The sequence below is a fragment of the Eptesicus fuscus genome, chromosome 4, assembly GCF_027574615.1.
Source record: "Eptesicus fuscus isolate TK198812 chromosome 4, DD_ASM_mEF_20220401, whole genome shotgun sequence".
In the NCBI taxonomy this organism is placed as follows: Eukaryota; Metazoa; Chordata; class Mammalia; order Chiroptera; family Vespertilionidae; genus Eptesicus; species Eptesicus fuscus.
Window position 1 is genome coordinate 9,598,156 of NC_072476.1, and position 13,596 is coordinate 9,611,751.

General features: G+C 60.5%; 1 protein-coding gene across 1 annotated transcript in view; it reads right to left on the minus strand.

The window, feature by feature from the left end:
• Positions 1-1,741: 1,741 nt before the first annotated feature.
• LOC114228405 (interleukin-4 receptor subunit alpha-like) overlaps positions 1,742-13,596 on the minus strand; it is a 36,832-nt gene continuing 24,977 nt past the window's right edge. The window contains 6 exon segments of the mRNA XM_054714551.1: positions 1,742-3,436; positions 3,438-4,232; positions 5,036-5,085; positions 6,399-6,477; positions 8,251-8,350; positions 10,356-10,512. Coding sequence (XP_054570526.1) covers positions 2,692-3,436; positions 3,438-4,232; positions 5,036-5,085; positions 6,399-6,477; positions 8,251-8,350; positions 10,356-10,512 — 1,926 coding nt within the window. The 3' untranslated portion in view covers positions 1,742-2,691.

Sequence of the window (13,596 nt, forward strand, 5' to 3'; positions counted from 1 at the left end):
TGCTGCTAGGGTCTGTGTGTGTGTGTGGTGGGGGGGGGGGGGGGTAAATTTGAACCCAGTTAGCCACCAGGAGCCCTTCTTAGTCTTCTTTCTTAGGGTGCACAGCACCCCTCAGTGTTTGCAATTTTTCCTTTTGTCTGTTTCATATCTGTCTCCCCGACTGAACTGTAAGGTCCAGGAGGGAAGCAAGCTCATCCCACTGTTTCCTCAGCACCCAGTGCAGTACCTGGCGTAGTAGGTGCTCAGTAAACATGGGTGGGGCGTGGGCTTTCCTGCGACCTGCTTTTCTGCTCTGCTTCCTCCTCCCCCGTGTTAAGCTGGAGAAGGGGGTTGGGGAAGTAGGAACAGTGGCCTTTCTCCAGCTTCCGTGAGCCTGTGAGGGCGGGTTTAAAGGCAGGGAAGAGACGGGAGGTTCTCTAATTCCCCAGCCCAGCCTCCCCAAGCCCAGTTATTTCTGTCACATCAGCCTCAGCCGACAAGCTGGGTCTCCTTCTTATAAAATCCCGAGGAGAGAACAGTGACTCCTGCCTCCATTCTGTTGCACCTCAACCCTACTGCCCCTCCACCACTCACACAAATGAATTTTCTGTTTGCTGCTTAATTTTTAAATTGGGTTTTCTGAGACGCTGCTCAGACAAAGTGGGTTAGAGCTGACATCTGAATAGGTGCCGTGCTGCACAGGAGACGGCATCCCATGGGGCTGGAGCTCTGCAGTCAGACCGGGCTCCAGGACCTCCTCGCTGTGTGACCCTAGGCCAAACCGCAGCCTCTCTGGGCCTGCTCCCTCAGCTGTAACACTGGGATGAACGGACCTGCCTGCTAGAGCTGACACCGTGGGTATACAGCACTTAGCATACTGCTTGGCACTAAAGAGCTATTTTTATTTTTAATTCTTATGTTTTGTTAGGAAGGCTCCTGAAGGCAAAGTCCAGAGGGCTAGCTCAGGCTCTGCCATTCACTGTTGACCTTAGCAAATCCCTTTTCCTCTCTGGAGCTGTTTCCCCACCTGCAAACCGTGTGTGTGTGTGTGTGTGTGTGTTGTGTGTGTGTGTGTTGACTCCAGCAGCTAAAGAGATCGTTTTGGGCTCAGCACAAAGGAGACACTTGGACAAACATCAGGCTGCACGTAAGGCAGTGAGCGCCCCGTCCCCTCTAGCGCTCTGTGTAGAACGCCAGAGCAGGAAGGAACCTCAAACGGCCAAGCCTCTCATTTGAAAGTGTGACAGAGACACAGAGTAACAGACCTAGGAGCTTACGATCCCCTGCCTGCCTGTCGGAGGCCCAGTCCATCACGCCACCTACCTGGATGTGCAGAACCATCACCTACACAGAGCCTGGGTGACAGACATGCAGGGGTCAGCCATGGGCCTGCTGCCAACGAGCTGTGTGCCTTGGCCAAGCGTGGAGCTGCTGCCAGTGCCCCTGCCAGTGGCCTCCACCAGGGGCAGAGGGGAGTGGTGGACGAACACCCCAGCCCCCACCCCCACTTTGCAGGGACACCTCTAGGCATACACGGTGCATGGCTTTCCAAAGCCCCTGGCAGGATCAGGCAGCAGCCGGCCGGCTGGCGCTGTTTGATAACACACCCTCTACTGCCTCCTGCCCTTCCCTGCCTCACTGCCCCGCTCCCCACGGGGGCTTCCTGGGATCCCCTCCTAAACCAACTCATTGCACTTGAGTCCCTGTGTGGAGTCAATGAGTTAATAAAGATAAAGTACTCACAATGGCAGCATGCTTGTTTCATAAGTAAAAAAAGAGATAAAGAATCTTTACTTATATAAAACTCCACCCCCTCCCGTTCCAGCCTCCTCAGCAAACACCAATATTAGGTTTAAACAATCTTTGAGACGCACACAAACACACGTTACTCAGCGTGAGGCCCGGGCCGGCGTGCAGGCGAAACGTGCCTGGTGTCGGCGTCTGGAACGCCCAGCTCAGCCGGATCTCAGGGCGAAGCTCTCCCTCTGGTCTCTGTGGCTGCAGCCACGGTGTCTGCGGGGCACAGACTGGCCCCAAGGTAGCTGGGTGTGTTTATTCCGGGGATCCCACGCTTACCAGGGGCCCCAGCCAACTGTCACTGCGTGGTAATCACGGTTTTTCATGTGCTTCTGCTTCCCCTGCTTGACTAGGCCCCCTCCACTGCCCAGATCCTGCTCCGTGTCGGCCTGATGAGGCTGTTGAATGAATGGCACCTCTGGGCTAATCACCACGCTTCCAGGACCGGGCTTCCCATCAGCCCCCCAAAGCCTCCCGAGGCGCTCCCCGTTGCTTGGTTAGTTTCTAGGCTCCGCGTCCAGTCCAGTGACATGGCAGCAGCGAGGCCCGGGACCGGGCAAGACGTGGGCAACCGAGTGACCAGGTGGACAAACAGGCCTGGGGCGGCGTGACGGGCAGTGGCTGGAGAAGCGTGGACCCATCAGGTGGCCAAGAGCTCGTTCACAAGCCGAGGTGCCCGGAGCCCCCGGGTCCCTGCAGGTGGCTCTGTGGGCCCCGCTCCCACACCTCCCTGCCCGTGGCATGCGCTGAGCTGTCCGTGTTGAGAACAGGGTCCGCCTCTGCAGCCCGGGGTCAGACAGCCTCACTTGACACGGGCTTCTCCGAGTCTCTCGGCCACGCCAGCCTGGCTGCCCTCCGGGGGGTGGGGGGGTTCGCAGGCAGGGCTGAGGCGCGCACAGCAACGAGGGCGCACACCTAGGACGCACTCAGGCCTGTGGGCCCCGTGGAGAGCATGGCCACCATTTGGGGGGTCTGGCTTGAGCTCTGAGCATTGCTGGGGCCAGGCTGGAAAAACAGGGGGGCCTTGCCCTCCTCCGAGACACCCAGGGGTGCCAGGGAGGCCGGAGGGAGGCTGGCCTCCAGCAGAACCCCGCCTGGCAGGGGGCTCCCCAGGGGCTCGGAGCTGTCTCCACAGCGGCAGCCACAGCAGCGGGGGGCCACGCCGTGGGCCTCGCCCCGCTCCTCCTGGCCGTGACACTGCTTCAGGTGGCCGCACAGGTGGCAGGTGAGGGCCGAGTAGACGATGCCGCTGCCCAGGTCGTCCCCGAGGGGGGCCGTGGCCTGCTCCAGGGCCAGCGGGCGCTTCTGGCTGTCCTTTCCCTGTGCCACTGGCTCCAGACCGGGGCACTCCGGGGAGCCAATGAGGAGCGAGCTCTGAGGGCTGGGAGGTGGCCCCATGTCCAGCCCAAAGGTGCACAGGGGGGCAGGGGCAGGAACCCCAGGGCTGCCAGAAGTGAGGCCCTGGAAGGGCCTGTAGCACCCCTCCCCACTGCTGGCCTCAGCCCCAGGTGGTCCTGGGCACACGGCTCCGCTGGCCAGCAGGCTGGAGAAGGCCTTGTACCCGGCTTCTCCGGAAGCGCCGCCCGCCTCGCCGCCCTGGGCGCAGCCCTGCCTCACCGCCTGCGCGAACTGCCGGTAGCCCCCGGGGGCCGAGGGGGGGGGCGGCCGCCCGGTGCTGGAGGACGCACTGCCGGAGGCCCTGCTCCCAGGTTTCTGGCTCAGGCTGGAGCGCAGGGGGTGGCCCAGAGGGCCGGGGAGCAGAGAGGACGTTGGGGTCCCTGTCTCCCTGGTATTCGGCCAGCTGCGGGTCTGAGTCGAGCTCTCCGGGACCCGAGGGCGGGCGCAGCAAGCTGCTGAAGCTGCGGTACGAGGGGTTGTCGGTGATGACGGTGGCGGGCAGCTCTGCGACAGCCAGGCCGGCTGGGCTCTGCGTCCGAGTGGCCGGGGGGCGCTCTGGGTCAGAAGGCTGCTCCCTGCCCTGAAGTGAGGCCTCCTGAGGCGCCTCCCCTGGTAACTCAGCCCAAGGCTTCTGAGCACTCACACCTGCTGAGGGAGGAAGAAGGCAGGACTCCCCGGAGCCTGGCGGGCAGAAGCCCCCGTCCGCGCCCCCGAGGAGGTCCAGGAGCAGGCTCTCCGTCAGCCGGGCCGCGATGCCCGCCCTGCTCTCCTGGAAGCCGGCCCCGCTGCTCTCCGGCGAGGGGCAGGAGCTCCCTCCATCTTCCTCCTCCTGCTCTTCCTCCTCACTCTCCACTGGGGCCTCTAGCAGCTCCACGCACGTCACCACGCTGATGCTCTCCGGCCAGAGGACCGCGCTGCTGACCTCCACGGGGCGCCGTGCTGGTTGTCCAGGGCCCTGGGCAGGCCCGCTCCTGGCCGCCTTGGAGGAACTGTCACCCCTTTCCACGCCAGGCTCCAGTAAACAGGGCAGGAGCTTCGTCAGACAAGTCTTCCAGTATCTGCAAAAGCAGTTTGGTCAGGTCAGTGTCTCCATTTGAAAAACTCCTCTTCATCCCTCAAAACCCAGCTTGAAGCCACCCTGGACTGATGCCTACCTAGTGCAGACGGGCCTCCTGGCTTTCCAACCACTGCCTCTCCATCTACCCCATCCTGCCCCGGGAGCTCCTGGAAGGCAGGGCCCTGCTGCCTTCGGGATGCCTGGAGCTCAGCACTTAACCTGGGCCCCCTACAAGCTCCGACTACTGAATAAATCAGTCTTTGTCAGGGATGATGGATTTAAACACACATCAACACGCAGCATAGGGAATGCCCACTTAGGACGGCTGCCGGGTCCAGGGCTCCCCGCGTCCTGAGTCCCCTGTGGTGCCGGGTCTAAACTTTAGCTACTGCACCGTGGGAGGCCCAGAGGCCCTGGGGGCGGCGCTAAGGAGGCTAATGTGCTGGTGGCATCCTCAGGGTGTAGGATAGTGGTGTTTGCCAACCAGTATGCAATTATGTCAGCACTTTACCACGGGCACCGCTGCCCGGGTACTTGACTCTACAGCCTCGCTCAGGCCAGAGTGCACCCCCAAGGGGGCTCAGCACCTGCCTGACCCACCCAGGGAAATTCAGGGGCCCCGCCAGCAGCCACCTTCCCACACCACTCCTCCCCCTGCACCCTTCAAAGGAACAGTGCTGAATGCCAAGGAAGAGAAGGCAGACATGGAGGGGCGAGGGACCCCGCTCTCAAGATGGGGCCCACTGCGCCAATTCCACCCCCTTCCAAATCCACACGGGCTCTGACCGAAGTTCATATACGTACGGGCACTTGGCTGGTTCCTGGCCCCCAGTGGTCTTCCCCGACAGTGGCACCTGAAACACCGAGACAGCCAATGAGCAGAGCGGAGAGGCCTCCCGCCAGCCTGGCCTCCGTGTTCGCCGTGGGAGGACTGTCGGCCCTGCCGTCGCCTGGGCCGGAGGTCAGACCAGGCCACAGCAGCTCCCGGAGCCTCAGTCCCTGGGAGTGAGTGAGGCCGCCCTAATTTAAGTTGCTGTGGCTGAAGGCAAAAATGGCCACTGTCGTCGGCAGCTCCTCCGTCCCTTGGGTCTGGCCTGGCCCTGTGACTTGCTTTGGGCAACAGAAGGTGGTATGTGACCCTGTGCCCACGGCCAGCCTGCGGGAGGGTGACACACGGCTCAGTCACTCCGCGGCCCAGGCGAGAGCCAGACCACCGCCGGACCGGAGCGTGAGGCCGCTGGGGACGAGCCCGCCCAGGGAGCTGCCCTGCCCGGCCCAGATCCCCCTCCCGACCCCACTGCTGAGCGACCTGCAGAAGCAAGAGCTACAGATATGGCTCGTTTCAACCAAGTTTCGGGATAATTTGCTGCACAGCAAAAGCTGACTGACACGTGGACGACGCTGACTCTGTGCAGGGCCCGGTGACACACGCTTCACATGCACCGTCTCGGTGAATTCCAACCGTTACATGAGCACTGCACAACCCACACGAGAAAACCGAGGCTCCGAGAAGTTAAGCCACTCGCTCAAACCCAGTCCACTCTGCCGGTGAGTGGCAGAGCCAGGGTTCACAGTCAGCACCACCGACTCCAGAGCCTGCCAGAGGGTCGCTGGAGACCTGAAGGACCGGCACCCGCCCCTCCTTCCGAGAGAGCCCCGATGAGCTCAGGCAAACCACACGGGGCCGCCGCTCAGGGCTGGCCGCCTGGCTGGCCTCACGGTATTCCCGCTCCCTGCAGGTGAAGGTTAGGAACGAGCATGTGATGCAACTCAGGCCAATGAGAAATGAGGGGACTGGCTGGCACTTTGGCGGCAGCTTCCTGCTCGTAAGAGGAGCACACAGGAGCTGAGTCCCCTCTCCCTGGCCTGTTGGCCTCCTTCCCGGGTGCAGGTTCCTCCCCAGGGGACGACAGGCAGGTGACCGCAGGGGCCGTCTCCTCCCAAGGGAGGGAACCCACCCAAGGCTGAAAAGTGGCTCTGGAAGCCGAGGGAGGGGGCAGCCTCTGGGCCCCCGATGACCACACTGGGCTGCAGAAGCAACCTGCGCTGGGACCTTCCTGACGGCTCGGGTGCAAATCCAAAGCCAGTGAGTATCTAACATCCCAGACGCCTGAATCCTAGTTCCTGCTAGGAGCAGTCCACAGCATCGGACCAGCCACTCTCCTACCTGAGCCTCCCGGGTGACAACCGCCACGATGGGGCTGCGGGCCGGGTTGGGGATTTGGTCCCACCATTCTTTCTTAATCCTGAAAAAGAAAAGGGAAGCGCGTTGGTCCCTCCTCCCAAAGAAATGATCACATCGCCAGTTCTTCCTAGGGGTCAGGACCATGTTGATTGGTTTTGGAGGTCTCACCCTACGCCCAGGGGACAGGTCCTACTGCCAACCCCATTCACAGATGAGCAGACTGAGGCTCACAGGGCTGGAGGGACAGCTGGCCGCAGAGGAGCCGGTTCGTGCCCCAGCATTTTGCTACCCAGAACGGAGCTCCCGACTCCCCGCCTCTGTCCTCAGTGGGAACAAGCCCAGGGAAGCAGGAGGGACTCCAGCTGCAGAGAATTCGGGGTGTGCCCATCAGCAGTCCCCCACGGAGCACTGAGAGCCAGGCCAGGGGAGGCCTGAGAAGCCGAGGAGACCCTGGGAGAAATAGGTTCCTTCCCTCCCCTGGTCGGCCTGGAGCCATGGAGTGTCAGCTCTGAGGGAAGGTCCTCAGATTGCCCTGGATCAGCCTCCGCCAACTCCACTCAGTCAGTCACCATGCCGTACTGAGCACCTACTATGTACCACTCACTGTGCCAGGCCTCGGGGACACAACAGTGAACAAGACAGACAAAGCCCCGCCCTCACGTAGCTGACCCCTAGAAGAGGAGACAGACAGAAATAACTACAGGACATTAATTACGGCATCCGGTGCCATGAGTGAAAACGAAGAAGAGAAAGGAACAGAGAGGCATGGAGGGTGTGATCCAGGAAGGCCTCCCTGAGGAGGTGGCCTCTGAGTGGCGACTGAAAGTGGAAGAGGAGCGAGTCATGGCGATGCAGGGGAAAGGGCTTTCCAGGTAGGGGCACAGCGAGTGCAAAGGTTTGGAGGGAACTTGCTTGGTGCGTTCAAAGAACAGCAAGAAGGCTGGAGTGCTGGACAGTGTGTGGGGCTGGGAGGACAGGCGATGGGGAAACTGAGGCTCAGAGAAGGGGAAAAGACCAGCCCACAGTGGCTAGGAGGTGTCAGTGACAAGACACGGAGAGGAAAGCTTGCAACCCCTGCACACTTACTGTGTGCCCAGCGGAGTGCGGGACACTCGCTCAGTCAATCCTCGGCCATCACTAATCCTCACATAGTGAGGGAGGACTCACTAGTCCCATTTCAGAGATGGGAGGACTGAGGCTCTGAGTCACCCTGTTTCCTGAAAACCAGGCTCCTTCTACCTCCACCCCACTGTGATCCAAGACTCTCTTAGACTCTTAGGACTGACGAAATGTGTTCTCGCTCTCTCTCAGCCTCCAAAGGAGGAGCCAGTCACACAGCTACCAGCGCCAGGGCCAGACCCGAGCCCAGGTCTCCCGACTGTCAGGGCAATCGGCTAGAATTCCTCAGTCTATTGGCACCTACCCCCAACTGTCTGGACCACACCCCGGGCATGATCCACCGCCCTTTCCCAAGGATAGGCCCCTCCCAGCCCCACCCTGGCCAGCTCCTTCCCCCAGGCAGGCCTCAGCTCAAATATCCCCCACCCCGACCCCCACTCTTCCCCCCGACACAGCGCCCAGGACATCTGTGCCCAGCACCCGGTTTATTTCCTTCAGCGCTTGGGTTGCTGTGGGAAACGCCGTGGCTGTCTGTAGACCTGACATCGGTCTCCCACAAGGAGCAGAGTCCTGTGGGTTTTGTTTCAGCTGTTGCCTCAGTGCCTCGCACACAGTAGCCGCTCAATAAACATTTAAGGTTGAACGAGGACTGCCAGCTGACAGATGAGGAGGGACTCTGCCCACTCCCCACCCCGGGGGCTGGCCCAGGACTCACTTGAGGATGCTGAAGTAGCAGGACAGGCAGACGACCATGATGACGATGCAGGAGATGCCGACGGCAAGCGGGAGGTGCTGCTCCCAGGGCCGCTCGTAGTCTGGAAGTGGGAGGGAACCGTGAGCCCGCGTCGTGCTGAGTACAGCCGGGTCTCCATTTCCCCGGCTGGAGACCGGGGCCTCAGGACAGTGGCTCCCAGATCCCGCATGATCGGGCCCCCCCAAGCCCTCCCGCCTCAGCCCCTGCTGCCCTCCCCTTGCACCCTGAGCCCTTGCCACACCAGCCCCCTTGCTGCCCCCTGCTCCTCCACGCTCAGTGCCAGCTCAGGGTCTTGAACTTGCTGCTCTTTCCTGAAGCACAGAGGTCAAGGGCAGTGACTCTGGCCCTGGACGACCTGCGTTCAAAGCCTGGCTCTGTCGTGTCCTCACTGGTGACCCAGGACACGTCCCTCACACTCTCGGTCCTCTGTTTCCTCACCGGTACATTGGGGTTAACAATAGTACTCATCTCACGGGGAGTTGTGAGGGTCACGCGACTTACTACCCACGGCACTCAGAACAGGGCCTGCACCACATAGCTGCTATCACCTTCACACAGCGGGCTCCTCTCCTCCTTCACCTCACCCTCGCCAGCTCCAAAAACTCCCCCCATGCCCTCTCTACCATCACTCCGTCCCCTTTCCCTGCTTTACTGTCTTCCAGACCCACTGCCACCTGGGTCTGGGTTGATCTGATTTCCTCTTTTCTGTATGTTTATTTTCTGTCTCTCCCTCCCCCGAGTGCCAGTTCCAGAAGGGCAGGATTTCTGTCTGTTTGTTCCCTGAGCTGCTATATGAACCTGGGAAGGTCCACATGTAAGACTTCATTTTATGTGAGATAATTCAACATTTCTATTGCAAAAGCCATGTGATCAAGTTGCAAAGAGTTGCTTTGGGGGTGCAGCTACAAGTGAGGGCTACATTCCCCAGAATCCCTTGCAGCTACGTGTGGCCATGTGGCCAGTTTCACCAATAGAACTTGAGAAGGAATGATGTGTCACTTCAGGCTAAGGCTTTTTTAAAAAGTGTATGTTTTAATTGATTTTAGGAGAGGAAGGGAGAGAAAAAGAGAGACAGAAACACTGATGAGAGAGAAACATTGATCAATTGGCCACCTCCTGCACGCCCCCCACTGGGGATTGAGCCCACAACCCGGGCTTGTGCCCAGGACAGGAATCGAACCAGTGACCTCCTGGTACATGGTACAATGTTCAACCAGCCAGGCCAGGCTAAGGCTTTTAAGAAGCAGGGAGGTCTCCCTGCTCCCCTTCCCCTTTTGGTTGGATGCAGACAATGGCAGGGCCCTTCGAGATCCTTAACTTGGGGTCCACAGACCTCCAACAAGGTTGCAGACAGAATTCAGAGGTCTGGGACTTGGGTGGGAAAGAAATGACATCTTTATTTTCACTCACTTCTGACACCTCGCATTTCCTCCCATTAGGAATGGAGGGAGCATCATCAGTCACTCGGCTGCCAACAGACATCACAGCTGTTCTCCTACCACATTGCAGCTGCCAGATCACAAAACGTCACTTATCTCACCCGCTTTCCAGTGACAGTATTTATGACAACTGCCCTTGCTCCTGTTTCTAATGTGTTAACAGAGAAGCATATATTCCCAGATCACAAACATATTTAAGGTATTTTATAATTGCATTTCAATAAAACTAGTTTCCCCTGTAGCCCTCTGTGCTTTATTTTATGCCTTTAAAAACATTATTCTGAATGGGTCCTCAGGCCTCCCTGACTGCCCAAGGGTCCATGACACACAAGGTTAATCATCTCTGTCCTAGAGAGAGATGGAGCCACGGGAGGAAGACCACCCACAGACCAGCACAGTTCAGCTGGGCTGTTACACAAATGGAAGCACATTTCCACATGGGAAAGCTCGGACCTCCTGGAGCCTCGCCTGCCCGCCGGGGCCAGTGCGCCCTGTCAGCGGTTCCTCTGTTGCCTGCCGTGGAGGCGTCCTAGGACGGAAACCCGGACGCTCGGCCAGGGCCAGTGTCTGGGCACAGCGTGAAGTGGGGAGGATTCTAACTGCTCAGCACTCTCCACGGATACTCACCGTGAAGCCACTTGACAGGGGGGCTCCACTCGCTCCACATGCTGTTGTAGCTCGGAGCCCAGGCTCGCACCCGCGCGCGGTAGCGGGCCCCCGGCTTCAGGGTGCTGGCTGGGAAGCGGAGGGTGGGCTCCTTGTAGGTCACATTACGGACTAGGAACTGGGGGAGGAAAGGAAGACATTACCGCACAGCTGGGGGCGGGCGGTACCACCCCCACTCGGGCTGCTGTCCTTGGCTGGCCCCACGGTGTGTAAGAGCCACCAGCCTGGTATTTGGTCATTCCTCCAACTCAGGCAGTTTGGCACCTCCATGGCTGTGACCGGACTCGAGTGAGATGGGTCAGGAAACCGGCCCACCCTACCCCCACTGACCAGCCCTATGTATGACATGACTGGGGCGAATCGGAACCTTTCTGAGTTTTAGTTTCCTCATCTGTAAGTTGAGGGCAAGGGTCCCTACTGTCACTTTCGGACTGTGTGACCTTAGGTTAGTGACAGAACCTCTCTGGACCTCAATTCCTCTTCTGCAATGAGGGTAAAAGTGCCTGCCTCCCAGGGTTGCTGCGAGGATTAAATGGGTTGATGCAGGAAAGTGCTTAGGACTGGACCTGGCACGGAGGGAGCGTGATGATCTTTCCCAAGCGCAGACAGAGGCACCGTGCCCCTCGCTCCCTCACGGGCTCTCTAGACTAGAGCCTCAAGTCCAACCCAATCACATGGCCCCGAATCTCAGCCCCGCCCACCAGCCCAGGCACATGGCCCCGAACCTCAGCCCCGCCCACCAGCTCAGTCACATGCCCCCGAACCTCAGCCCCGCCCACCCAGCCCAGGCACATGGCAACGAACCTCAGCCCCGCCCACCCAGCCCAGGCACATGGCCCCAATCTCAGCCCCGCCCACCCAGCCCAGGCACATGGCCCCAATCTCAGCCCCGCCCACCCGGCCCAGGCACATGGCCCCAATCTCAGCCCCGCCCACCCGGCCCAGGCACATGGCCCCAATCTCAGCCCCGCCCACCCAGCCCAGGCACATGGCCCCAATCTCAGCCCCGCCCACCCAGCCCAGGCACATGGCCACAATCTCAGCCCCGCCCACTCAGTCCAGTCACATGACCCCAATCTCAGCCCCGCCCACCCGGCCCAGGCACATGGCCCCAATCTCAGCCCCGCCCACTCAGCCCAGGCACATGGCCCCAATCTCAGCCCCGCCCACCCAGCCCAGGCACATGGCCCCGAATCTCAGCCCCACCCACCAGCTCAGTCACATGCCCCCGAACCTCAGCCCCGCCCACCCAGCCCAGGCACATGGCCCCAATCTCAGCCCCTCCCACCCGGCCCAGGCACATGGCCCCAATCTCAGCCCCTCCCACCCGGCCCAGGCACATGGCCCCAATCTCAGCCCCGCCCACCCGGCCCAGGCACATGGCCCCAATCTCAGCCCCGCCCACCGGGCCCAGGCACATGGCCCCAATCTCAGCCCCTCCCACCCGGCCCAGGCACATGGCCCCAATCTCAGCCCCGCCCACCCGGCCCAGGCACATGGCCCCAATCTCAGCCCCGCCCACCCGGCCCACTGGGAAGACTTCCCGGACTGTAGCTGAGTGGACAGGGTAAGATGACGATTAGTGTTGTCTGCTGCCTGTCGTGTTAAAAAAAAAATGGTGTCTGACAAACTGAGGGCCCCAGGATCCCCCCTCGTATCTTGCCCTTGTGCGGTCCCTCCTCTTGAGTGTAGGCAGGACTGTGACTTGTTTCTCACCGACAGAACGTACAAAGGTGATGGTGTGTGGGACCGCACATGTGATTACATCATGTGAGACCGTCATTCCGACTCCCCGGGACGCCCTCTCTCCCCTGGCTGGTGGGAGAAGGCCACGAGGGAAGAACGGAGGGTGGCCTCCAGCTAAGGGCCCGCAAGGACCTGAGGCTCTCGGCCCAACAGCCCACGGCACACGGATGCGGCCTACCTCACAGGAGCCCAGGAGCCATCCTTCCCTGTGAGCCTCAGGCGACACCACAGCCCTGGCCACGCCGTGGTTGCTGTCGGGGACCCAGCGAGGCCGTGCCCAGACTCCTGACCCCCAGAAACAATGGGGCAGCGGATGTGAGCTGTTTAAAGCAGCTGTGTGTGGTGGCGTTATGTGCAGCCATGGAAGGCTGAGTGAACGTCACACCTGCTTGCACAGACGTAAATCTGGAAGGACACACCTCAGGCCTCTGCCGGCTCCAGCGGCCTCCCTTCCCTCCTCACACAAGGCAGAGCCGGGGCCAACCTCTGGGAAGAGGAACTGGAGGTTGAGGTTGGAAGAGAAACACATTTCCATCCTAAGCCTTTTCTACCATTTACATTTTTTTATGTCATATAAATATTACTTTTAAAAAAAAAAAAAGATGAAATAAAAATCTGTTGTTCAAGATAAATTCTGCCGGCAGGTGGGTGGCCTGAACCCTGTGCCTCGGGCTCCTCCCCTGCCGGTCCCTCCCTTCCAGGCTCTCCCTCCTCCTCTGGCCGCTGCAGCTCGGCTTGGAGGCTGGGAGCGAGTTGGGGGAAATGTCTTGTGTGAAGGGAGCTGAGGGAGGCTGCACGACAGGAGGCAAAACCTCGCAGGTTCTGGAGAAACGGGGGAAGCGGAGCTTTTGGGGGGACAAGGGGGGCAGGGGCTGTGGGAGACGGGGCTGGGACGGGACGACGCTGTCTTCCTTTCTTTCTAGACCTGAGCTGTTGGAGCTGGCAGCAGCAGCTGGATCTGGTTCAGCAAAGGAATCGGACACCCTGGAGAGAGCGGGGACTGGGCAATGTGTCCGGGGAAACGAGAGAGCCGGAGCCTGCGAGGGCCTGCCTGTGGCGGGCTGGTGTTTAACAGAAAGGCCGCCCTCGGGGAGACGCGTCTGAGGACCATCCTGGGCAGGGCCAGAGCTCGGCTCTGGAGTTGAAGTCCTGGCCTCGAAGCCCAGCTCTGCCTCCAGTTGAGACGTGGGGAGGGGTGTCTCAGCAGCCTCTGCCCCACCAACAAGAAGCTGGACCTGACTTCTGAGGCCTGGGGCAGCCCCAGCTCCTACGTGCCCATGAGCCCCAGCCCAGGCACATTGACCAACTCTGTCCACTGCCAGAGCCCGGCCAGGCCCTGTTTCCCGTCCCCAGTCTCCTTGGGGGATCCATCCCTGCCTTCCCTCCCCTCCCCTCCGGCTCACCACCCCATCAGGCCTGGGTGGAGCTGACCCCACCTGCCCCTGGCCGATCGGAG